Source organism: Carica papaya, chromosome 7, assembly GCF_054855325.1.
Source record: "Carica papaya isolate Zhongbai chromosome 7, ASM5485532v1, whole genome shotgun sequence".
Lineage (NCBI taxonomy): Eukaryota > Viridiplantae > Streptophyta > Magnoliopsida > Brassicales > Caricaceae > Carica > Carica papaya.
The window spans coordinates 3,304,495-3,329,188 of NC_142315.1; the positions used below are offsets into that span (position 1 = coordinate 3,304,495).

At 34.6% G+C, this 24,694-nt stretch overlaps 3 protein-coding genes across 8 annotated transcripts in view; 2 read left to right on the plus strand and 1 right to left on the minus strand.

Annotated features, from left to right (window-relative positions):
* Positions 1-17,367, plus strand: part of LOC110817941 (putative nuclear RNA export factor SDE5) — a 31,605-nt gene extending 14,238 nt beyond the window's left edge. For 4 of the 5 annotated variants that reach the window (XM_088208297.1, XM_088208296.1, XM_088208293.1 and 1 more), the window contains 6 exons: positions 15,170-15,252; positions 15,377-15,433; positions 16,092-16,159; positions 16,231-16,340; positions 16,419-16,489; positions 17,045-17,367. In XM_088208297.1, coding sequence (XP_088064423.1) covers positions 15,170-15,252; positions 15,377-15,433; positions 16,092-16,159; positions 16,231-16,340; positions 16,419-16,489; positions 17,045-17,161 — 506 coding nt within the window. In that variant the 3' untranslated portion in view covers positions 17,162-17,367. The remainder of the gene's footprint in view (positions 1-15,169; positions 15,253-15,376; positions 15,434-16,091; positions 16,160-16,230; positions 16,341-16,418; positions 16,490-17,044) is intronic. The other variant, XM_088208295.1, reaches the window with a different exon arrangement.
* Positions 17,368-18,448: 1,081 nt separating this feature from the next.
* GRXS17 (thioredoxin family protein) lies at positions 18,449-21,417 on the plus strand. Its single transcript, XM_022046484.2, has 3 exons — positions 18,449-18,727; positions 18,842-18,916; positions 20,055-21,417. Exons 1-3 carry the CDS (start codon positions 18,557-18,559, stop codon positions 21,285-21,287), a joined length of 1,479 nt encoding a protein of 492 aa, XP_021902176.1. The 5' UTR covers positions 18,449-18,556; the 3' UTR covers positions 21,288-21,417.
* Positions 21,418-21,748: 331 nt separating this feature from the next.
* LOC110817851 (Tetratricopeptide repeat (TPR)-like superfamily protein) lies at positions 21,749-24,176 on the minus strand. Of its 2 annotated transcripts, none has more exons than XM_088207325.1 (2): positions 23,819-24,176; positions 21,749-23,160 (listed from the first exon to the last, which is right to left on the minus strand). In XM_088207325.1, the coding sequence occupies exons 1-2, from the start codon at positions 24,059-24,061 to the stop codon at positions 21,922-21,924; spliced, it is 1,482 nt and encodes a 493-aa protein (XP_088063451.1). In that variant the 5' UTR covers positions 24,062-24,176; the 3' UTR covers positions 21,749-21,921. The 2 variants fall into 2 exon arrangements, with proteins under 2 accessions (XP_088063451.1, XP_088063452.1); XM_088207326.1 differs by lacking the exon at positions 23,819-24,176 and adding an exon at positions 23,677-23,812.
* Positions 24,177-24,694: the final 518 nt, after the last annotated feature.

Here is a 24,694-nt window from a genome sequence, read left to right on the forward strand (position 1 = left end):
CTCCTTAAGGTGAAGCATAAATATTGATTATATTCAGCTTGTTACAAAGATATTCAATTCGGGTTTCATTTAAATCTTTTGTGAATATATTACCTAATTTTTCTCTTGTTTTCACATAACCGATAGAAATCAAGTTCTCTTGAATTTTCTTATGAATGAAGTGACAATCAATTTCAATGTGTTTATTTCTTTTATGGTACATTAGATTTAAAACAATATGAAGAACAACTTGATTATCACACTAGAGTTTTGCAAGTAATATGAGATTCAAACCCACTTCCACTAAGAGATGTTGTATCCGTAAGACTTCACATGTGAACTGAGTCATAACTCTATATTCGAACTCTGCACTGGATCGGGACACAACGGTCTGCTTCTTACTCCTCCATGATGTTAGGTTCGCATTAACAAAAATACAATAAGCTGTCGTAGATCTTTTATCAATTTTAGATGCAGCCCAATCAGTATCTTGAAAGCATTCAATGTGAGTGTGCACATGATTGCTAAACAGTATATCAAGTCCTGAAGTACTTTTTAGGTAGCACAAAATTTGTTCTAAAGCCTCTCAATGTTTGACTGTAGGTGCAGACATAAATCGGCTAATAACACTGACAGGATATGCAATATTTAGGCGAGTCACTGTGAAATAATTTAATTTTCCAACTAATCGTCTGTACCTTTTTGAATCATGAAGGGAGTCATCATATTTTTAGTAAGGTATACATTTGATATCATTATTGTGTTACATAGTTTAGCTCCCAACTTTCCAGTTTCTACTAGTAGATTAAGTACATACTTCTTCTGAGATAAGAAAATCTTTTTTTTGTTTCTTGTTACTTTTACTCCCAAGAAGTATGTTAACTGATCTAAATGTTTGTTGTGAAACTTAGTATATAATAATGATTTGAGAGAGGATATTCTTGCACAATCATCACTTGTAATAACAATATCATCGACATAGATAATAAAAAGTATAAGACCAGCTATTGACTGTTTATAAAAGATCGAGTGATTACACTTGCTCTTCTTCAATCCGAATTCCATAATTACTTTACTAAATTTGTCAAATCACGCACGGGGACTCTGCTTCAGCGCAAACAAAAAGTTCTTCAAATGACAGACTTTCTCATATTTTCCCTGAACAACAAATTTAGGTAATTGCTTCATATATACTTCGTCTAGAAAGTCGCCATGAAGGAATACATTTTTGATATCTAACTAGTGTAAGAGTTAATTTTGAGATGTTTCAATGTAGATAAATAAACGGACAGATATAAGTTTTGGCACTGGAGATAAAGTATTAGAATAATCAACCCCATAAGTCTGAGCATAGACTTTTACTACAAGTCGGGTTTTAACTCTTGTTACTAAGCCATTTGGGTTTATTTTAACTGAAAAGAGTTATTTGCACCCCACGATCCTTTTTCCTTTGGGTAAATCCACCAAATTCCAAGTATGATTTTCATCGAGAGTATTTATCTTTTCACGCATTGCATCATGCGACTAGAATGATCCAAAACTTCCTTAAGTGTCTTTGGTACGGAAATTGAATCTATATAATCAATGAAGGAAGTAGACGAGGGAAACAGACGATCATATGAAACATAATTAGCAATAGGATAAATTGACTGAGGAATGATGCACTGACGTTTACCTTTACGAAGACTAATGGGGAGATCAAGATCCTATGAGGTAGAATCAGCTGACGATAAACCTAGTTTAGGACATGTATCATGAGTCTGTTGTCTTCTGAAATAAACATGAATAATTGGTGGTGGCACTTAGGTCAAAAGCACAATAACACTATCACCAACTTGCTCAAGTAGAGTTTGAGACACATCATATAGAGAAATACTATTATTTATTTGCTCAGTAGAGACGCTTGGTGTGAAACTATAAATGAACCACTCATCGTCCACCCCCTAACTTGTAAACTTGGACAACGAGGAGAAAAACGATGTATTTTCTAGAAAAATTACATCAGTTGATAACAAAAATTTATTGAGATCTGAAGAGTAGCATTAGTATTTTTTTTTAAGGCGAGAACATATCAAAAATACACATTTCAGGGCTTTTGGATCCAATATTGTTATATTAGGTCACACATCTCGCACATAACAGGTACTACGAAATATCTTATATTGCACCGAAAATACTTGTTTAGAAAAAGAACACTGTAAGGAGCATCTTCATTAAATACTATAAATGACATACGATTAATAAAAAAATATACTGTAGAAACAGCATCAAGCCAGAATTGGTTAGGGACTTGTATTTGGAACAAGTGAGCTCGAGTTGTCTTAAGTAAATGCATGTTCTTTCTTTCAGCGATTACATTTTGAGATGGTGTATCAACACACGAGAATTGCTAAAGGATTTCGTATTGAGTTATATAGTTCTGAAATGAGTTTGACATATATTTTTTGACATTATCACTTCTCAATACATGCACAGAAATATTGAATTGTGTCTTGACTTTAGCACAAAAAACACAAAAATGAGATAATACTTCAGAATGATTCTTTATAAAATATATTCAAGTCATTCGAGAAAAATCATTCATAAAGGTAACAAAATACTTAAAAACCTGTTTTGGTCATTCGAGAAAAATCATTCATAAAGGTAACAAAATACTTAAAAACCTGTTTTGGACAAAACAGGACAAGGGCCCAAACATCAAAATGTACCAACTCAAAAGTAGATTTAGCTCATCTATTGACTCTTGAACCTGACGGACTATGATAATGTTTTAGAAATCGACATAACTCGCAATCCAGTAAAAGTATATAATAGAATTAAAGGTATAACTTATTCAACACAGCTAGAGGGGAATGTCTTAATTGACAATGTAATTTAAATGAAAATATAACAGCAGAGCAAACAAACGACCGAGGCTCCCAGGTATCAAGAATGTAGAGACAATTTAATATATTTCATTTGCCAATAATCTGCTTCATCATAAGATCTTAAAGAACACAGTAATTAGGAACGAATGTAATACAATAATTTAAATATTTAGTCAACTTACTCACATAAATCAAATTGAAGGTAAGTTTAAGTAAATTTAATACAGATGACAAGGTAGTAGATGAAGTTGGTTTTGTAGTCTCAGATCCGACAATGTTATAAGTCGACCCATCAGCAATAGTTACAGGAAAATGTATTTTGAGTGGTTGAAAAATAAAAAAAAATATTAAGATTATCTGTCATGTGATATGTAGTATCAGAATCAATCACCCATCTGTTCGATGAGGAGATAAAAATTTATTCAAATATTTCTGATACTTAGTGAATTTAGTATACTCATCAGTTAAAATTATAACAGTTTTTTTAAAAGATGAGATAGCATTAGCAACAACAATAATTGCGGTTTATATATTGCAATTCTACAATTTTTTACAAGACTATTTTATATGTCCTTATTCATGGCAATAATAGCAGACAATATTCATTTCAATTCAGGAATTATAAAAAATATGCCACTCAGAATACGTAAAACATAACAGTCAGAGATATTCGGAAAACACTGCAAATAAGGTAGAAACTTTAAGAAAATAGAATATTTTTTCACACACAGAAAGAAAGAGAACCACACTGAGACCATTGGAGTTCGCGCGCCGTTGCAGGAAATTACCATAGAACCCTAATGCACACCCTAATATGGAATGGCGCTCGCAGAAACACCCTAAATTACGCTGGAAAGCGGAGAATCACTTGCTGTCATGCGATCTCCTTTGTTGCAACTTTCCTTTCTTCAGCCTTGTGGGTTTGTGCACAAAATTGGCCGATCGAGCTCCTCTATGCCTTCTTTCCTCGAACAGGAATCCAACACGCACGGAGATGCTTTCCTTTGGCAATCCCGCCGCACACCTCAAACTGCCGCGCGAACTGTTATCCTTGGCTTCTCCCGCGTACACCACCGTACTGCCCACACTCTGAACTGGTCGGAGATCGGTGGTTGTCTTCCTTTGGCGTCAGCAATGAGTTGTTCAACCATTCTTTTGGCTTGATGTAATTTGACCCTTAAAACCCTAACTCTAACCCTAACTTTGATACCATGTAATAATTAGAGAAGTGAATTTTGAATATTTACATGCATTTCATTACATAGAGTTAGGTGTAAATGTACATAGAAGAGGAATCTATATATGAAACATAAATCACCCTATTAATGATAGGAAATCAACTAATAACTATAAAGAATATTCCGTAAAATATTTTGTGATATTCTAATAGGGAGTATTATTCTTCTTGAGTAAAACAGATAAGTAAGATGTGAAACTTGAGAGAATGGAAGTTCACATTTTGAACTTTGATTGCACATAAAGAATTACCTTAAACAATTAAGGGGAAATAAAGAAATAGCCTTCCAAACCAAACGTGTTTTTTGAAAACAAAATTGGTAAATTAATGAAAAGTGTTGAGCGACCACCCTAAGAATCCCAAAATCTCATAAATATAGGACAAATGCACTCATCACTCAATAGAAATCCATTAAAGAATATGGAAATACAAAAAAAACTCACCACTCAATAGAATCTACTGAAAGGATATAAAACTTGTTTGAAAACAAAGCATCAAGTTTGTTCAATTTCTATTAATATTCAAATCTCTATCATCATTAGTGTCAAACAGATATAAAATGCCTCGGAACAATCCTCCAATTATAGGAAAATATAAGAGTAAAGTACTTATTTTCATTCTTGCAGCTAGCCTAGTGATTTTAAGATACTTTGACATATTAGTAAGTATTATCTTTAGAAGTGGATAGTTTAGGCGCTATTGCTTAATACCGTCATAACTCTCTTTTGAAAATTCCAAATCAATCAAGGCTTGTTGCATTAGAAACTAGACTTCCCAGGCTTTCCAAGGACACCTGATTTATTGAATTTGGACTTGATTTGAAGGACCAACTGTTCATGTAAAGTAGCGTTTGAATCTGACTCCACAAACAGCAATTAGGCTTCAGTTCTTGGGATTTTATTTGCATTGCACCTGCATCACAAAATAATAATAATAATAATAAATACAAAAGAAAAACCAGAAGGCCTTAAGACAAAATAGATATTCAATCTCTTCACAGAGTAGATGAAGACATCCTCTTTAAAAAGCCCTGTGCTTTTCCCCCAAGTGAAGCAGAGTGGATCATCCTATTTTAGAACAGGTGATGTGCTTGAAAATTATCTCACTTTGTTCTAACTAGCTGGCCCACAAACTAGCAAAAATGGGCCCTCTCTATAATACCTTATGCTCCTTTGTCCTTTCTATAACTCTTAAGGTAGTAGAAATGAAAATCTAAAAGTTAGATGGATGCACCCACACAAGCCCAAACAAAGAAAAATTTATTCCACAACTTCCACGCGTCAGAATAATGGGGGAACACATATGAGATCTTTGACTTTGGAGAATTTCTTTGGTGTTCATCCTATTCATAAGAATGGTTCGAACAAAAACTATAACTTTAAAGGGAGCTTTTTGTTGCAGAACTCAAGATCAACAGGGTAATCCAAAACTCAAATAAACTATAACCTTAAATGGAGTTTTTTGTTGCAGAACTCAGAATCAACAGTACAATTCAAAACTCAAATAATACTCAAATAGCATCAAAAATTTAAATTCTAAATAAACCTTTTTTACTTAACCCATTATGAATTGTATTATAGGAACTAAGGTAATTCAAAAAATAAAAAGAATTAAGAAGACAACAAAAGAGTATCTTGATAAGTTGATCAAATTCTTATCTCAACAAGAATGATGAACACCTCACTTATTTAAAAGAAACTTTGTAATTTATTCCTTTAAATTTGAGTGAGTACAACCATGAATTGAAGGTGTATTTATAGTGTAGGTCATATGCATTGCAAGCAAATAAATTTTCTAAATTAATTGTATAAATTACGTAAGAAATTAAATATTGACTTGAATAAGAAAACAATAAAGAATTTTTTTTTTTAGATAAGAAAACAATAAAGAATTAAGAAGATTATAACCAAAGTAACTAGATAGGATCTCTCTTTTGCGGAAACCTTATAAATAGAGAAGATCTTAATCAGTTGTAAAAGTATTAGGGGAATTAAAAATGGTAAATTAAGGCTGGCTCTTTATGGTCTCAAAAGACGCCAAATCTCCAAGATTCCCTCCTAACCCATGAGCTTTAGTCCTTTAATGAGGAATTTATTTGGTTTCCTCTTTTATGAGCTTAAGTTCAAGATATTAGTAGCATATAACTTAAGTGGTTATGTGAAATTCAACTATCACATATGTTTCTGATATGATATTGAAGTATCAGAATGAAGATCCAAGTGTAACAACCAAGAACATAGATAAGATAAAAGTTGTCAAGAACATTCATTAAAGACATTAAATCTATCGTTTCTATATCATTTGGGTTACAAGAGAAACAAAAGAAAATCAAAATAATCGGCAACCAAAACAATTCATTGAAGTAGCCATTAATACAAAATATATAGAAGATTGAAATTATCAATAAAGAAACTCTCCTCTTAAAATGAGTAGCAAAGGGAAATTCTTTCCCTAAATGATCTTCCCAAAAGAGAAAATGGGAATTATCATGCACCTTGCGATGAACTAAGGGGAAAAAATATTTGTATACATGAGAAATGAATTTTCATGGACTACTATGGGTGATGATAAAACCTTTTGTCATATAGAAAGAGGCTCCAGAGAAAAGTGTCATAACATTTGACTACTATAATAAGATTTTTACATACAAGGTTTCTTAATACCAAGCTTCTATCTTTTTAGAATTGTTGTACATCTCATATAATTAAGTGAAATCTCTAGAACTTTCATCCAAGACAACAAGAAATCTGTCATATTTTTCTCAACTCTATTAGCTATACCAATTGGGCTTCTGTACAAAGAAAATAAAAAGGGATACTCGAAAAGCAAGTCTAAAAGCCTGAAGGGATGAGGGTTACAGAAGAGACTTAATCATGTTTAGAAGGATTATCTCCTGGAATATTAAGGGCTTAAATGATCAGAAGAAGCAACAAGTAATTAGTGGATGTATGAATATATGGAAACCAAACTTGATTTGTTTGAACGAAACAAAACTGAAATTCATATCTAATCGCTTCATCTGTAACTTATGGAAAACAAAAGAGGTAGGATGGAAAGCCTACCGGCTAGAGGAGCATCGGGTGGGATTATAATTTTGTGGAAGGACAGGTATCTAAAGTGTGAGGAGGTAATGTTAGAGGAATGTTCTATATCATATCTATTTAAAAACTGTAAAAGTATGGGAAAATGGGTGTCCATAGGGTCTATAACAAAGGGGAAGGGTGGGAGAAAAGCTCATTGTGGAAAGATTTGGACGACTGTAAACAAAAATGAGACCTTTTGTGGGTTGTAGGAGGTGATTTTAACATGATGCTGAGTAGATTGAAAGATCTAGAGAATAATTTTCGAGGGTGTATGCAGAAGAATTTAAGGGACTCTTGATAAAATGGAATTAAAATAGACTTGGTTATCTAAAGACTGAATTTGACATGTTATGAATTGACAAGTTTTTGGTGTCGGTTTATTGCCAAATACAAGCAATGGGTATATGTTAGAAGCTTCTGCAGCAAACTTCATCACACTATTTCCCCATATATCTTGCAGCCAAAGGGATCAAGTGGGGTCCTTATCCTTTCAGGTTTGAAGAAAAATGGCTGAAGGCTAATGCTTTCTGTGATAGGATTGGTGATTGGTAGAGAAATGCTACAGTCGGTGGTAATGACAGCTTTAGAATTGCTCATATGTTGAAGGTTGTGAAAACTATAATCAAATTGTGGTGCAAGGAAGAGCGAAGAGAAGACATAGAAATAAAATCTTTAGTAGGTGACATTGAGACTGTTGATGGAAAAGAGAGAATGCTTTGTCAACTAAAAACTTGGCCACAAGGAGGCACTGAAGCTCTAATTGGCAAATAGACTACAAATGAAATAAATTTTTTGGATACAGAAATCAAGAGGCAGATTGATCAGGAAGGAGGATAGGAATACTAAATTTTTTCACAGTATGACAGACCACCATAGAATGATCAATTATGTGGAAAAATCGGTATTTATGGGCAGGTAATGTAGGGCAATAAGGAGTTGAGACAAGGTGTCAGGGAGTTTTTTGTTTTGTACAGGGAGGAGTTAGATGGTGATCAAAGTTAGATAGTCTAAAATTTGAAACTTCGGATGAAATCAGTCATGCCTCACTTGAAAGGGGATTTACAGAAGAAGAAATTTTGAAAGGATTTATGCAATGTAACGAAGATAAAGCTCCTGGACATGATGGTTTTAACATGAGCTTCGTATAAAGATTTTGACATGTTATGAAAGAGGACATCGTAGAAGTGTTTAAGAAATTGCATGGGGTGAGCTCTTTGTTAAATCTTTAAATTCCTATTTTTTGGTTTTGATTGCTAAGGTAGAGGGAGTCGTTAACCCTAAAGAATCTAGACCTATTAGTCTTGTCGAGAGCATCTACAAGCTTATTGCAAAGGTATTAGCCAAAAGGATGGTCAAGATGATGAATAAAGTGATAGGTGAATGTCAACATGTTTTTGTGGAATGGAGGCAAATTATGGACACGGCTTTGGTGGCTAATGAGGTGGTAGATGAACTATTATCTCGAAATAGAGGATTCCTCTACACACTTGACGTGAAAAAAGCGTATGATCACGTCAACTAGGGTTTTATTGAATATATGTTGAAGAGAATGGACTTCGGAGAGAGATGGTGTAAGTGGATTAGCTCTTGCATCACTAACTTCCTTGACGGTCATGGTGAATGGAGGGCTATTTTCATTTTTCAAGGCCCCAAAGGACTTAGACAAGGGGATCCCTTAACTCCATGGCTATTTATTATAGCTATGGAAGGGTTGAACAAATTGTTGGTAAGGGATAGGGAATTGGATTTGTTTATAGGACTGTAAATGGGAGTGGGTGAAGAAGTGGAAGTGGAAGTGGGCTAATAGGCGGCAGAAATTACTCCTTTTTTTGGTGATACCCTAATGTTCTGAGATGCGGATGAAGGAGCACTTCTCAATCTTAAATGTGTCTTGTTGTGCTTTCAAGCAGTTTTTGGATTTAATATTAATTTGACTAAGCTTGAATTGGTGAGATTGGGTAGTGGGGATGATGTTACCAGATTGGCAAAGGTCTTGGGATGCAAAAAGGTGAAGTTGTCGATCAAGTATTTGGGATTGCCTTTAGGGGCTAATTCTAAAGATGTGAGAATGTGGGACCTGATCATAACAAGGTTTGGTAGGAGGTTAGCAGGTTAGAAGAGAAATCTGATGTCTAAGGGGTGCGGCTTACTTTAATAAAAAACACATTGGCTTACCTTCTCATTTATTACATGCTTTCTTGACAATCCCAATGAGTGTGACGAAGAGATTGGAATCCATTAAATACATATTCTTGTGAGGTTACTTGGAGGATAGAAAGAGATATCATCTAGTGGCATGAAACAAGATTAAAAAACCGTTAGATCAGAGTGGTTTGGAGTTGAGATCGTTTATGGATATGAACAAGGTGCTGCAAGGCAGGTGGCTTTGGTGATTCGTGAAAGAAAATGGTACTCTTTGGAGAACGGTATCAACGTGAAGTTTGGTATTGTGGGTAGAGGGTGGTATCATAGAACTTCGTCAAGACTATATGGGAAAGGGTTGTGAAGAAAATTTGTGTAGGAAGAGATAATTTTTAGGGATGCATCAAGTGGAGGATTAGTGATGGGGAGAAGAATCAGTATCTGTATGGATCTTTGGTTTATGATGGAGCACTTAGAGGTAAATTCCCTCTGATTTTTGACATTGCGCAAAACAAAGATATTACAATTAGTGAGTCATTCAGAATCATCGGGGGGAGGGGTTTAGTGAGAAATGGCAAGTGAAGTCGATGAGAAACCTCAATGATCGGGAGGTTAATGATTTCGAGTCCTTTCTTAGCTCTATATCCGCAGCCCATCTGAATAAGAGCAATTATCAATAAGTTTGGAGCCTAAGGTCTAAGAGTACATACATGGTAAAGTCTTTTTGTAACTACATCATTTCACTAAGAATGATTCCATTGATATCAGCTTTCCATGCAAACAAATTTGGAACGTGAGTGCTCCCTTGAGAATGACTTTTTTCGCTTGGGAGGCAGGAAAGGGATATATACTTATTATTGACAAGCTAATGAAAAGGGGAAAAGTTTTGGTGAATGGATACTTCCTAGGTAAGAGTGTGGAGGAATCTTGCAATTATATCTGGTTGTGGTGTCCACTAACGTATAAGTTATACCATGGTGTATGAGTTATTGGAGATTAGTTGGGCTATGGCAGGTAATATAAGGGATGAGATTTGAGTGTGGAAGAGCATTAGCAGTGGGAAAAAGCAAGTGGGTCTCATTTCCCTTGTCATTTTTTGGGTTGCGAGAAAAGAAAAAAAATAGAAAAGTTTTTGATGGAGTAGAAACTGGATTCGATAGAGTTAAAGATAAACAGTTCCAGACTATGAGTTTATTAATAACGGGTTATTCTTGGCAATCTATGGAAGATTTTGGGAATCTTATAGATACACTGATTGAGCTGTAAATAATTTTATATATGGATTGGCATCCCTTTGGTACATGTAATTAATGATATATACTATATTTTTATTTCAAAAAAAAGGAATGAAGTAAGCCGATGCCCTACAGAAAAAAAAAAAAGAAAGAAAGAAAAAGAGCGCCTTTCTAGTTGTTGAGATGCTTAGTGATCTTATCCAAGATTTTCTCGCAAAAAGAACTAGCGTGCAGATTTACTGCTGAAACATGCTAAATAGGTGATAGGCCATTGCAGAATAGTGCCTAACAGTCTCAACAAAATCACCAATAACATGATTCTCAATATTATCAACCAAGCTGCTCTTACTCGAATTAATTTGCAATCCTAATTTAACTGTAAACACCTATAAAAGAGAGATGTATAAAGAAAGATATTCTTACCTTCAGGCATAAAAAAAGTGGTACCATCTGTAAATTATAAATGGTAGGCCCCCGAAGCATTTCTCCCCAAGAAACCCCAGATGAAATCCCTATAAGCACCTTACAGTATATGAGGTCAATCACTAATGTAAAGAAGAACAGAGGTAGAGGATCTTGTCGACCTATGCTGAGGCTTGTTCAGGATAACCTCCATTCTTTTAGCAAGAAACTCTTTGAGTTAATAACTTGATGATTGTATTCATGATAATAGGTGTATTTATTCCAACTCATAATCTAAATCTAATTATAGTCCTAAGAATTATAATCCTAGCTTCATTCCAATTTGTTAATCAAAATTTAAATCTAAATACTTGATAAAAATTCTTAAATGATTCTGAACTCTTATTAGTTTCTTATAGAAACCAAGTTCCTACCCAGTTATAGACTCAAACACCTCTTTGCCACTTCTATGAGCCCCAAAGCCCTACTTTTTTTTTCTGAATTGTAAAATTTCTTCCTTTATCAAATTGAAGCTTGTTCTCAAGCGCCAAAGTGGAATGTTTTATCATTGCTTGCTTCCTCATCTCTTGCTCATCGTTCTTAAATTCCAACAAAAATAGCTTTTTAATCATGCCTTGGGAAAAACAATTCATCGCAGTTGATGTAGAGGCCCTTCTTCCTCCTGTCTTCCATCTCGTCCTTGCTCAATTTTTTGACAAATTGCGGCAAATTAGATGTTCCCCAGTTGTTGTTTTCCTTTCGTTTTCTTTGGTTGCCCCTTCCCTTATAGAGCTTTGTCAAACTCATGACAGTAGTGACATTAGGTGATTGCTGTAACTCGACTTTCAACAGTGATATATTCTTGGGGGCTAAGATCTCAACTTCATGTAGGAGTGAGAGCTGATGCACATGCGAAAAGCTGCTCAAAACGCCGCTGGTTCTTGCGACTGGTGCCTCTTGCTTCAAGTTAACCGGTTCTGCCAATTTGTTTCTGCATATTGGCAGGCTGACTCTGAAGTTATAATAGAATTTAAGTCTTCAAGGTGAAAGGAGGTTACACCCACCTTGTATTCTTCGGCTGTCCTCTGGTGTTGGAAGAAGTGCTTGTACCTATTAATCAACCCCAGTGGATCATCTGAGTTATCATATCTAGGAAAGTCTAACCTTGCGAATCGTGGCACTATACTTTCCTCTTCTGTTGTTGCTAGAGTCGGCTAGTTTCTTCTCTTTTCTTTTTGTTGAGCTTGTGGTATTGACAGTCTCCTTCTTTATAACTGACAATTCCCAAGATAGGCTTTCAACCAAAGCGATGAGCCTGCGCAACCTCTCATCTGAGCAGGCACAATCCTTCTGGTATTACTTCATGAACGTCTCAAACTATCCTACATGAGCCTATATGAGGCTTGTGTAAGAGCACTCTTATCTTTTAGATAGGAACTCTTTTAGTTAATAACTTAGTGATTTTATTCATGATAATAAGTATATTCATAGAGAAGCTGATTGAGTTAGATCTCTATTACGATTCTAGGAATCACAATCCTAGTTTAATTTCAAGTTCTAATTTAAATCTAATTATAGTTATGGGAATTGTAGTCCTAGCTTTATTCAAATTTCTTAATCTAATATACATCTAAATACTTAATAGAAATTCGTAAATAATTCTAACTCTTATTAGTACATTAAAGAAAGTAACTTCCTACCCAACTATAGACTCAAACTCCTTCCCTTTGCTGCTTACATGGGTCCCACACCCCATTTTGTTTTTGTATTGTAACACTAATTCCATTGTATACCTCTTCAAACTCCAACTTAAAGATGAAATTTTCTCAAAATTCAACTTAAATACAACATTTTCACTTCCTCACAATCACTTTCTCAACTACTTAATTAGCAATAAGAGAAGCATTACAGCTTTCTTTGACGAGCACCAAAAGCACTTTGATTTGTAGAATACCATTCCTCAACACCTCACTTAACCATAGAAGCACGACCTTGGTAATAATTTTTGAAACACTGATCACCAGACTAACAGGAAAAAAGTTTAATAATTTTTGAAACACTAATCACAAGACTAACAGGAAAAAGTTTTGAAACACTGATGGACCTATCTTTTAAAAGAATGGATAAAATAGAATTCATGCTAATCCTCATCCTCCCATTTATGTGGTATTGAAAAACCTTTAGTAGATCACCTTTCTCAAATTCCTAACAATTTTGGAAGAAAGCAGTTAGGAAAAGTGCCAGCGCCTGGTGCTTTGTCAGTTCGTAAGTACCAAATAGCCATTCTGATGTTCTCTTCTGCACAAGGTCTCCCTTACCATCTAGTTCTTGCATTATCAGTTGGACTCAGCTCCAGGCCCACAAGGAAAGTTCTGCTTAACACCTCCATATAGTCTTTTATAAATCCACCAGCCCCTAAAGGAAAGGTCTATTTAGCACTTCCTCATATAAAGTTTTATAAAGTCAAGTGATTCCAACCTCAATGGAAACAGAATTGTGAACCATCCTAACCTCCTCGAGTTACAACTCTTTCACCAAGCTCGTGTCTTCTCCCATTAGCCAGACAATGGAAAGGAACTGGTATTATCATCTTCAAACTTTTAAATGAATGCCTAAAGATAAATAATAGTTACATGTTAAATGAAGTATCCAACCCCTGACATCCAGACACATAACAAGGGAATTTTATTTCCGCTGCCTTTCAATTTTTGTGGGAATATAAGCTCAGTTATGCTCTTCCACAACCAGCTCTGTTGGACTGTATTGTTAATGAGAAACCTTTGCATCATTTCATTATGGGTGTCCTATTTATGTGATATCCTCTTATAAATTGAGGTGCACAAAGTTGCTTCATGACTGCCTTCAGAATCTCCAATGGATTGCCATCTGAAATGTATTCTGACTAGTAGATGCTGGTGGATCTGTAGGATATTGAGTGATATCAAGCCTGTGAGGCAGGTCCTCATAAATTATGATAAATACCTTGATGTGGCCATTTTTATGCATAGAATCCTGAATGACAGGAAGAACTGTTGAATTTTCTTTCCTTGGAAAGGTCGCTGAAGATTTTCTAATATCTGGTTAGGTCAGATGTCATGTAGTAAGGCGTTTATTTGGTTATATTAAAGTTTCTCTGGTAACTGCTGTAGGTAGATATCATGTTTCATTAGACTGAACGATCCATTAACAGGATCCCTGAAATTCTTTGCCCTTGCGTCTTCGAAAAACATGGTGGTGGAGAAGGCTTACTCAGTAGTGTGTGGGAGTAGGGAGTGGACCGTGAATGTTACAAGAAATCTCAATAATTGGGAAATTTAAGAATAAGAAGTCTTGCTACTCTTGTCATCCCAGATCCAATTAGATAACTACAGGGATCAGCTGATGTGGAAAATGAGGAAGCGGGGTTATTTTTCTGTCAAGACTTTCTACAAGCATTTGACTAGAGGGGAAGGGAGTGGATTTGTTCATTTCGCGGCTAAACAGTTTTGGAAGACGAAGGCTTCCCCAAGAGTTACTTTTTTTGCTTGGGAAGTGAGTAGAGAATACATCCTGACTATCGATAGGCTGATGCGGACGGGTAAAACTATGGTTAATCGTTGCTTCTTATGCAAGATGGATGCAGAATCTTGTAATCACATTCTGCTATGGCGTCCAATAGTTTATAGCATCTGGTTGGTGTACGGTCTCCTTGGGATCAATGGCAGGTTCAGTGAGGGATGAGTTATGGGTGTGGGCGAGTTTATGTAAAAAGAAAACTTTATTTTAATTTCTCTATCTATCTTTTGAGTTGTTTGGAAGGAGAGAAATGCTAGAGCATTTGATGGAATTGAGAGAGAGTTAGTTAATATTAGGGATAGATGGATTCATGTTTTTGGTTCCATGGTTTTGGGTAATGACATTAATGGGTTGGAAGATTTTGGGAATATCATTAACCTTTTCATTCACATGTGAATATCTTGTATATGAATGGTAACCCCTTGTATCATTGTTGATATTGTTACTACACTATGCTTTTTATTTCAAAAAAAAAAATTAATAGACCTTAAAACAAATGTCCTTTTTGGACTTACTAATAGTAGTTGAGGAAATACATAGTTATAGATTGGCCTTATTTTGTTTTGACATTGCATATTTCTGCTTGCTTGTTGAATTTATAAATGTTTGCTTTGGCTACCTCTCTCTCTCTCTGTCCCTAAATTTGCTAAGTTGATTTGCCAAGTTCAGATGAAGAAGAAGAAGGCAGCTATCATGCTCTGCGTAAAGCTGTGAAGGAATATCGGGCTACAATGAATGCATATTATAAAGCTGTATGTCTCTCATTACTGAATTCCTTTGTGTTTGATATCGTTTCACAAAAATTGAGATGTTCTTGTCTGTATCAACTTCCTCCTATTTTGAGAACAATAAGTAAGCTTTTCAGTTCCTTGGCAGGCTGTTGGGGCATTTGTAAAAGGGGACCATGTTAGAACTCATAAACTCCTGGAACAAGTAAGATTCTGTTACTCGTTTTGCACTGAAAGTAATTCAAATATGGATGTCCTGATTCTAATTTTAGGTGTCAGCATGTGAGATTTTTTTTTTTTTTTTTGTATGGAGTATTTCGGTGTCAGTATATTAGAGTATTTAATTTGTTAACTGCCACTTGTCAGCAAGTAGTTTATTCAAGGATCTTTGAATTAGTCTTCAAAATGCTTAGACTGGATAAGATAACGCACAGCGTTTAGGAAGCACTTATTAGAAGTTATTTTAATAAATTTGTGGATTCTGCTTTAATAAGATTATGCAAAAAAGTTTATTCAAGTTGCTAAGTACTTGATTAAGGAGATCATTGGGATCTCTCCAACAAGCCCAAGCATACTAACAAAATAAGGCATAACACAGAAAAGTCCAGATGAATTCTGGTAAGTTCTCTGTACAGGGTCCAATGACCAGATCTATGGGCTGTGTTCACACCATAAAGACTATATAGAATTTGTGAAGTGGATGATAGACAGTTATAAACTTTAGATGCTTTCAATTTCACTAACTCTACAAGATATCTTGTGTATTCAAATTAAGATTTGAATTGATGGGATATTACTGAATCTTTGACATACAAGAGTCCCTTTTTTGTTATGACCTCTAACTGTTTTGTTGTGAACGTCAGGGGCATTTCTTCTTCGAGAAGGCTCGTAAAGCAGATGAGGAAGCAAATGAAAAGATTTTTGAAACTAGGTTGCTGTCTTTTCTCTCATGTCTTTCTTTTATTTAGAACACCCATCTAACCCCTTCTCTCCCTTAAGCAGCAGTAATGTAGACGCACAAGACTTTATGATGCTTGACTTGCATGAGGTTGGTGCCAAGGACGCCATACGGCTTTTAAAGTGTCATCTGTCTTCACTTGCAGGCATCCCTTGTAAGTCCATTCTTATCTTTATCTCTAAATTGATATCCGAATCATATTTTGTCACATAAAACTAACATTTTCTATCAGGCATCAAGTATCTCAAGGTTGTGTTAGAGGGGAATGATGAAGATATCTCAAAGGGAGCTCGAAGACGATTGGTAAGACTAGTTGGACCTTGGTCAAGAAATCCTCTCATCTGTCTAAGTTTTGAAATTATCCATATATAACTGCAAAATGCTGATCTTGGTGTTGTGGAGTAGAGTTAGTGAGCAAGATAAATAAACAATACAACAATTTACTAGGTTTGCCCAATTGTATATACTTCCAAGGGATGAATTAGGTATTGGATTCACTAGAAAAAAGAATTCTAAAAATTGTAGATGTGATCTCTCTCTCTCTCTGACCTTCAGTGCACTTATATCTCTACAAATTCTGAATTATGCAGTTCCGAAAAACCAACATATATGTATATAGTGGCTTTAGGAAGAAAACTCTAGAACTTTAATATAACCCATGTCGTAAAACGGGGGGCTTTTCTCCCATGCCCTTACTCTTATTCAAGTCTGGTAATGCTGACTTAGTATTTTAGTCTTATAAAATTAAGACGTGAAACTTATACGTTCTTTATAATGCAATAACTCATATACATATAGCATTTGGAATGGTGAAAATATTAATAGGGTGCTTTAATTGTCTGTCATTATTTGTTACAGGTTATGAAACTATTAGAGAGAGAATCCATCACCTGGAGCGAAGATGAAAATATTGGAACAATTTCAATTCGCTTGGATATTGTTGACCCGAAAAGTTTGAGTTTTGCTAAAAAGTAGGAGGGGACTTGGCTTCGAAGAATTTATCTGTGTTCAACTCCAATACCTTAAGTCATTACATCTTTTTATTGAAATCGAACAAATATTCTGAATATTAATCTTTAAAATTTATATGTATGGATATTAAGATATGTATTTTCCATTCTTTGGAAACATGGATGGTGCATGAAATATAGAAATAACAATTGCATGGGATTTTCTTGTTAGCAAGGTTTATAATTTGTTCCAAGCAAGTGGATACATGAAATTATAGCAAACTAGAAGCTTAACTTCATGATTTGAAGATCATGTTGCATCTTTAGACCATTAGAAGGTATTATTTTTCATTTAAGAATGTATGAGCTCTATGGTTCTTACAAATACTAAAAATTATTGATTGATATGTAGGCCTAAATTATTATTTCTAGGGTTGTGTTACTTTTATGGATTGAAGATTGAACAGAAATTAAATCATTAGAAATGTTTTAATTACCTCATTAAAAATCGAAGGTACTTGAGATTTGGGTTTAATTATTATCAAAATTTAATATTTTTTTAAAACCGTAATTTAGTTTCTATACAATAAAAATTTATTGAATTCACTTTAATTTATTAATACATGTAAAATGATGATTATATGTTTGTAAAATAAAAAATAATAAGTAAATATTTAAAAAAAATATATCAGAATAAAAAAACTTAATTTATATGTTAAAGAAGAAATAATAAAGTGTAAAATAATGGAAAAGTAAAAAATAACTAAAAACATATTTTAATTTACAAAATTGTCATTATGTTTGGTTTCTTGGATCATACTTACAATCTCTGATATGAATATGATTGTGATTCAATGTGTAAGGAATTCATAAATCATGATTTATAAATTTTCTTATAATATATTTTTTTATTCTTGTAAATCAATTTACTCTGGATATATTTATTTTGTACTTATATATATATATATAGGGAATAAAGTGATAATTTTTCTTGAATTTGTTCAAAAACTTTATTAATTTTATGTAGTATTACAGTTTTATTGTTTTAATTATTTAATTATTAAATTATATGAATATAAAAATGCATTAAAATTTAATTTTTGCCAATTATAATAAAAATAGTATTATAAACACACATAACCAATTACACTTATATTTTTACCTTATTATAATTAAAAGAAATATAATAATAAAATTTTAAAGTATTCCAAGGATTTAACCAATCGATATAATGTAATTAAAATTTCCTTAGCTTTTCTCTATTCATGCTAAATAACTAGGTTTTTGGAAATGGTAACTGTTGACCAGTGAGCTTTTTACTTTTAACAGGTACTCACTGATTTATTTAGCAGAAATTCACCTCTCGAACCTTCTCCTCTCTCCTTATTCTCTGGAATCTCTCCTGTTCGTGGCTCCTAGGATGGGTGGGTCGGTGAAGGATGTGCAATCAAAGGCAGAGCTCGATAACCTGCGCCAGAGCGGCGCACCTACAATCCTTCACTTTTGGGCCCCTTGGTGTGATGCCTCAAAACAAATGGACCAAGTCTTCTCCCACCTCTCCACAGATTTCCCTCATACCCATTTCCTTAGGGTTCGTTTTCCGTCCCTATTTTAGACCCTATCCATATATCTGTATATCTGTGTGGATATCTATGTGCTAAGTATTCTTTATAATGCTTAATTTGTTTGTTATGGGTACTTTTAGGTTGAGGCAGAGGAGCAACCTGAGATATCAGAGGCGTATGCCGTCTCTGCCGTGCCATATTTTGTCTTCTTGAAGGTGTGTTTAGTGGGTTTTTATTTTATTTTTCTATTTGATTAGGGTTTGTTCTTCAAGTTTAGTGCTTTCTCTCTAATTTTTGAAGGGTTGTGGTGTAAAGAGTACATTCGATTATCTAATGCCTTTTTCTAAATTGAAGTACAAATATTGTTGAAATTCTTATGTAAAAATAATAGCGTGTGAGATAGTATTCGCTATCACTTCAAGGGAATAAATTGTAAACTTCAATTAGGGGTTGAAGTTTAGGATAATTGGCATTGTTATAAGGACTATATTCTTGATGAGATGATATTGTTATCGAAATAAAATTCGTCAATTGAAGTGGTCTACTGATTTAAATTGTTGTGGGATACTATAAAAAAGTGCTATTATGTATTGAAAGTTTATTTGGTTGTTTGTTATAAGCACTCTAGGGAAATCTTTTGTTGTCAGTATGAACCATGCCACTGATCTGGTATCATGGAAGTCTCATGGCATTTATTTAAGTGCATTGGCTGCAGTACTAATTGCACATATTTGTGGTTTACTGATATAATGGTTTCTAGACATGGAGAGGAAGATTGTTGAGCATCCGGACTTCAAATATGTTGTGAAAGTATTTCGTCGTTGAACTTCTGGACTCATAATGTGTTAGGAAATATGACATTTTGTAGGATTTGAAATTTGGAGCATGATTGCATAATATCTCCTTTTTCTTTACTTAATTTTATGATGAAACTAAAAGTCTAGTTTCGTTTGATTGTACTTGTAAACCATTTCAATATCAAGCTAAATAGTTAAATTCCAATTTGGTACTGTTCAGTATTTGGATATATAACATTTTTGTAAATTCTAGAGATGGCATAATAATGTTCCTTTTTTCTTTGCTTGATTTTATGATGAAATTCAAACTCTATTTAGCTTCACTGTACTTTATAAACCATTTCCATGTCAAGCTAACTTCCTTGGATAATTAGACTCCTTTTTTGATACTGTTCAATATTTGGATATGTCACGTATCTGTAATAAATCCCTTTAAGGTATGGAATAATATATGACATATTGATCCCCTTTAAATTATTTTTATCAGGTACTCTTCTTCTTCCTAAGAATTTTCACTATAAATGCCTGATGATGTTTGACTTAATGTTCTATGTAGGATGGTAAAATTGTTGATACACTGGAGGGTGCTGATCCATCCAGTTTGGCCAACAAAGTTGCTAAAGTTGCTAATCAAATTGATGCTGGCGCATCTGCTGCCCCTGCCAGCCTAGGAATGGCTGCAGGTCCCACTGTCCTTGAAACAGTCAAAGAGTTTGCAAAAGAAAATCATGCTTCTAAAGCTGAAAATCAGGTGAAACCTGGACTCAGTGAGGCACTAAAAGAACGTTTGCTGGAACTGATTAACTCTCATCCTATAATGCTCTTCATGAAAGGAAGCCCTGAAGAGCCGAGGTGTGGTTTTAGCAAAAAGGTTGTTTCCATTTTGAAAGATGAAAAAGTTAAATTTGGAAGTTTCGACATCCTATCAGATAATGAAGTTCGTGAGGGTTTGAAGAAGTTCTCAAACTGGCCAACATTTCCTCAGCTTTATTGTAAAGGTGAGCTTCTTGGTGGATGTGATATAGCAATTGCGATGCATGAAAATGGCGAACTGAAAGAAGTTTTTAGAGATCATGGAATTAATACTGTTGATGAAAATGAAACTAAAGTGGTTGAACAGGGTGCTGGAAAGGGAGGCATCACAGGACCCACAGGGTTGAGTGCAGCCCTTAGCTTGCAGCTCGAACGCCTAATTAATTCTGGCCCTGTTGTGCTTTTTATGAAGGGACAGCCAGATGAGCCCAGGTGTGGCTTCAGTGGGAAGGTAGTAGAAATTCTTAAACAAGAGAAGGTTGATTTTGAAAGTTTTGACATACTTACTGATGATGAAGTCCGTCAAGGGCTTAAAGTTTATTCAAACTGGTCTAGTTATCCTCAACTATATATCAAGGGGGAGCTCATTGGTGGATCAGATATTGTATTGGAGATGCAAAAAAGTGGTGAACTTAGAAAGATTTTAACTGAAAAAGGGATTGTTCAAAAGGAATCTCTTGAGGATCGTTTGAAGAACTTGGTTTCGTCTTCACCTGTGATGCTTTTCATGAAGGGTACCCCTGATGCTCCAAGATGCGGTTTCAGTTCCAAGGTTGTGAATGCTCTGAGGGGAGAAGGTATCAGTTTTGGCTCTTTTGATATTCTAAGCGATGAGGAAGTAAGACAGGAGCTAAAAGCCTTCTCTAACTGGCCAACTTACCCCCAGCTCTACTTCAAAGGTGAGTTGGTTGGCGGTTGTGATATTGTGATGGAGCTGCAAAGCGACGGAGAACTGAAGAGTTCCCTGTCTGAATAATAATTTGTGCTTTTTAGCAAATATTTCTCAGGTTGTTGTCATATGTGTCACCAGTGCCATCTATTTGACATTATAGCTTGGTATAATTTTTGATCAATATTTGTCACTTTGGAGTTGGTTTTTAAGGTTACACCAATGTGTTAAAACCTCCCATATTATCATAACCCAAAATTTATTGAGGATGTTGGTGCATGCTAAAATCTGTTAAATTGATGAATGTTGGCTTTGGCCAGATAATGGAAACTATGAGCATACACTTCGCTTTTTTGGCAGGTGACAGAGCAAAGACTTCTTGAAAGTTGTTGACAATCCCTTAAAATTATAGCTCGAGCATGAGCAAACATCAATACATTAAAAAATACTGTTTCTTCTTCTTGCTCCTATTGTCTTTTATTTAACATGGCAAGAGAACAAAAAAGCTTGATATGGATGACCAATTTCATCACGCATGAACAGAGCAGTCAGAAAATGTACCAGTGATGTTAATAAATTAGGTGCAAATGTCACTATTCAGCAATGCAAACAAACAAAATTGAACTGCCATAAATTGCACCATAAAAGGCTACTAGCCTACCAAGTAATAAATTTGGTTGGAATTTGCAAAATCGGCAGCATAATTCTTCCTATGTTTCAATCACTTCTGCCTCACAGACAATATCTTCTTTGTTTCTTCATCTTCATCTATCTCATCAGCCTCCATTTGTTCCAAAAGCCCATCAACCTCTCTACCACATCTTAGACTCGACTTAATCAAGGCATGATACATTTGTCTGTTTACTGGAATAGCAGTCCTCAATGAAGCCACAAAATCCTCTACATCTTCAATACTACCCTCATCAGCAAGCCAATTTAAAATGCTTAAAATCACCTTAAGATTCGGTTTCAATCCTTTATTCCCCGCATGCAGAGAAAGAGCAGCCTTCATACACTCTAAAGCTTTCTTTGGCTTACCATTCTCCATATGACCTGCTGCCACCATAGCCCAGCTATTTGGGCTGGTAGCGTTTCCTTTATCCATCAAGTCTTCAAGCATTGCTTCTGCCTTCTCATACAGACCTTTTCCGGAGTATCCAGTAATAACAATCTTTGGGACTCGAAAGTCATACAAGTTACCAGATGATTCCCATTCCTTGAGTATTTTCTCAGCTTCTTCAAGCTCACCAAGCCTCACCAGCGCCTCCAGAATGGTTATGAAGTCCCTGTTTATATACCTCTTGCAAGCAACTTTCTCCATACCCCATAATCTCAAGACCTCAGTCTTATTTCCCAAACTTGCATAGAGTGATATCAGAAAATTATAGCCCATACCATCTTTTTTCTCTAGTTTCTCCTCTGAATTTTTCAGGACACTGATGGCCTTATCAGTAAGGCCTGCCTTTATGTAGAAATTAGCAGTAACAGCATAGGTGTTCCAGTCCATGGTAATATGAGGTTGGCTTTCCATATCTTTCAAAACTTCTTCCACACCCTGAAGATCAGATCTTACACCATAGGCATTGATGCAGATCCTGTAGCTGAAGTTGTCAGGAGAAACTCCATTCGCCTTCATTTCAGCTAGCACAGCAGGAATTTTGTCATGCTGGCCAATGTGTGTGTAGAGACACATGATGTTATTGTATGTAAGAGCTGATGAGGCAAAGCCCATCTCCTTAATTTTATGCATGTGGGTAATAGATTTATCAGTTTGTCGCTGCCGTACATAGCAATTCAGAAGAGCACCATATGTCTTGTCTGTTTTATCCTGGTCCTTTAGGTTATTAAAATAGCTCTCGGCAGAGAGAAATCCACGAACATGGCCAATCAGATCCAGTTGCACAGCATGTTCACTCGGAGTAAAAACATAAATTCCCTTTTTGTTCATCCACTCAGAAACCTGCACCAGTTAAACATCAAAAGGAAAGGAATCAAGGACAAGATTCCAACCTGAAGCCATAACTATGACATTTCGTGACCATATAAGGTAGAATATAGAAGAAAAAATAAATAAAAGCACCAAAAAGAAAACCTGCTTAGTTTTTCATTTCAAACATATCCATGATGGTTTGTATTCTCTACTATTTCTTGTCATTACAAGCCAAGAAAATAGATGACTATATTTAATCTTAAGAATCCATGTGTTATGGCCTTTACACTCAATTTGCTACGTAAGATCGCAGAACCCATATGACATGGTCTTTTAGCCCAGTTTGCTACATCTAGTTTCTCTTCAGCATTAGACTCTGAATCTAGCACGAAACCAATAGAAATGCTAAGATCATCACAACTTCTCACTCCAAGCAACATAGAAATTGGCAAAGTTCAAGCTCATTAAATACATTCATTTAAAACAAGACGCAACAACAAAGAAAACTGAAGCCAATAACTTCAAAACACACACGTCACAACCTACCATTAACTGATAGAACATCAAAGACCTTCACTTTCATTTATGCTCCACATTTTCTCAGCAAACCAAACAGTATCCAAAACATTAGTAACTAAAAAAGTTCAATTTGTTTTTTTTTTTTTCAAAAAAAAAGAAGAATAAAAACCTCAAGAGCCTGAGTGAATCTCTTTCGCTTGCGAAGATCGTGAATGATACGTTGAAGCTCCGCGAACCGAACCTTGTTTCCATTTTTCACCCAACTTTCAAGCTCTGGAACAACACTCGTCTTAGGGTTCCCCAGCGGACTGATTTTGGAGTACAAAGTGGTTTTGTTGACTCTGTTCGTATAGTAAGATCTACTTATAACCGAATTTTGGATTAGAGTTCGTGCAAAGATCTTTAGACTCATTGTTTCCTATACAGGAAAGGTGGCTTTGATGGTGTTGAGTTTTGGTGCAGGGGAAATGAAATGCGTGAGGGAAAGGAGTAACAATGGAGAAGATTTTGCAGCAGGGTTTAAGACAAATGTGAAATGGGCTTGGAGGCTGATGATATAATATGATTATTATTGGGCTCTTTGGTTATGTTTTTTTTTTTTTTTTAAAAAAAAAGTAAATTATCAAAATAATTTTTAAATGTTGATATTTATTATAATTTTATTTTTAATATTAATTTTATTATAATTTTCTTTCTAATATTTTTTTATTTATTTTAATCCTTCAGTTTTTTTTTTTAATAATAATTATATCAGTAAAAATTTCAAACAATGATGTTAATTAATTAATATATTAATAATTATATTAAGTCTATTTTAATTATCAATTTAAAATTATTTTTTAAAGCATCAAAACATGTCTTAATTATTTTAATTTTTTTATTATAAAATAAAAAAGAACTGAATATTTATATAAAATATAAATCGTCAAATATTAAATTATAATGCAAAAAAAAATATTAAAAATTAAATTATTATAAATCTCAAACTTTATATTAATTTACTATTAATTTTTGTATGAACCACCGGATAGATTGGGTTCATCTA

What these genes read in the sequence shown, in the direction of transcription:
- GRXS17 (XM_022046484.2), top strand. Translation starts at nt 18,557, where the DNA reads ATGGGTGGGTCGGTGAAGGATGTGCAATCAAAGGCAGAGCTCGATAAC. An exon ending in CTCATACCCATTTCCTTAGG is followed by an intron (nt 18,728 to 18,841) that starts GTTCGTTTTCCG and finishes GGGTACTTTTAG; the next exon opens with GTTGAGGCAGAGGAGCAACC. An exon ending in CATATTTTGTCTTCTTGAAG is followed by an intron (nt 18,917 to 20,054) that starts GTGTGTTTAGTG and finishes TGTTCTATGTAG; the next exon opens with GATGGTAAAATTGTTGATAC.
- LOC110817851 (XM_088207325.1), bottom strand. Translation starts at nt 24,061, where the DNA reads ATGAGTCTAAAGATCTTTGCACGAACTCTAATCCAAAATTCGGTTATA. An exon ending in GATTCACTCAGGCTCTTGAG is followed by an intron (nt 23,161 to 23,818) that starts GTTTTTATTCTT and finishes TAACTGGTGCAG; the next exon opens with GTTTCTGAGTGGATGAACAA.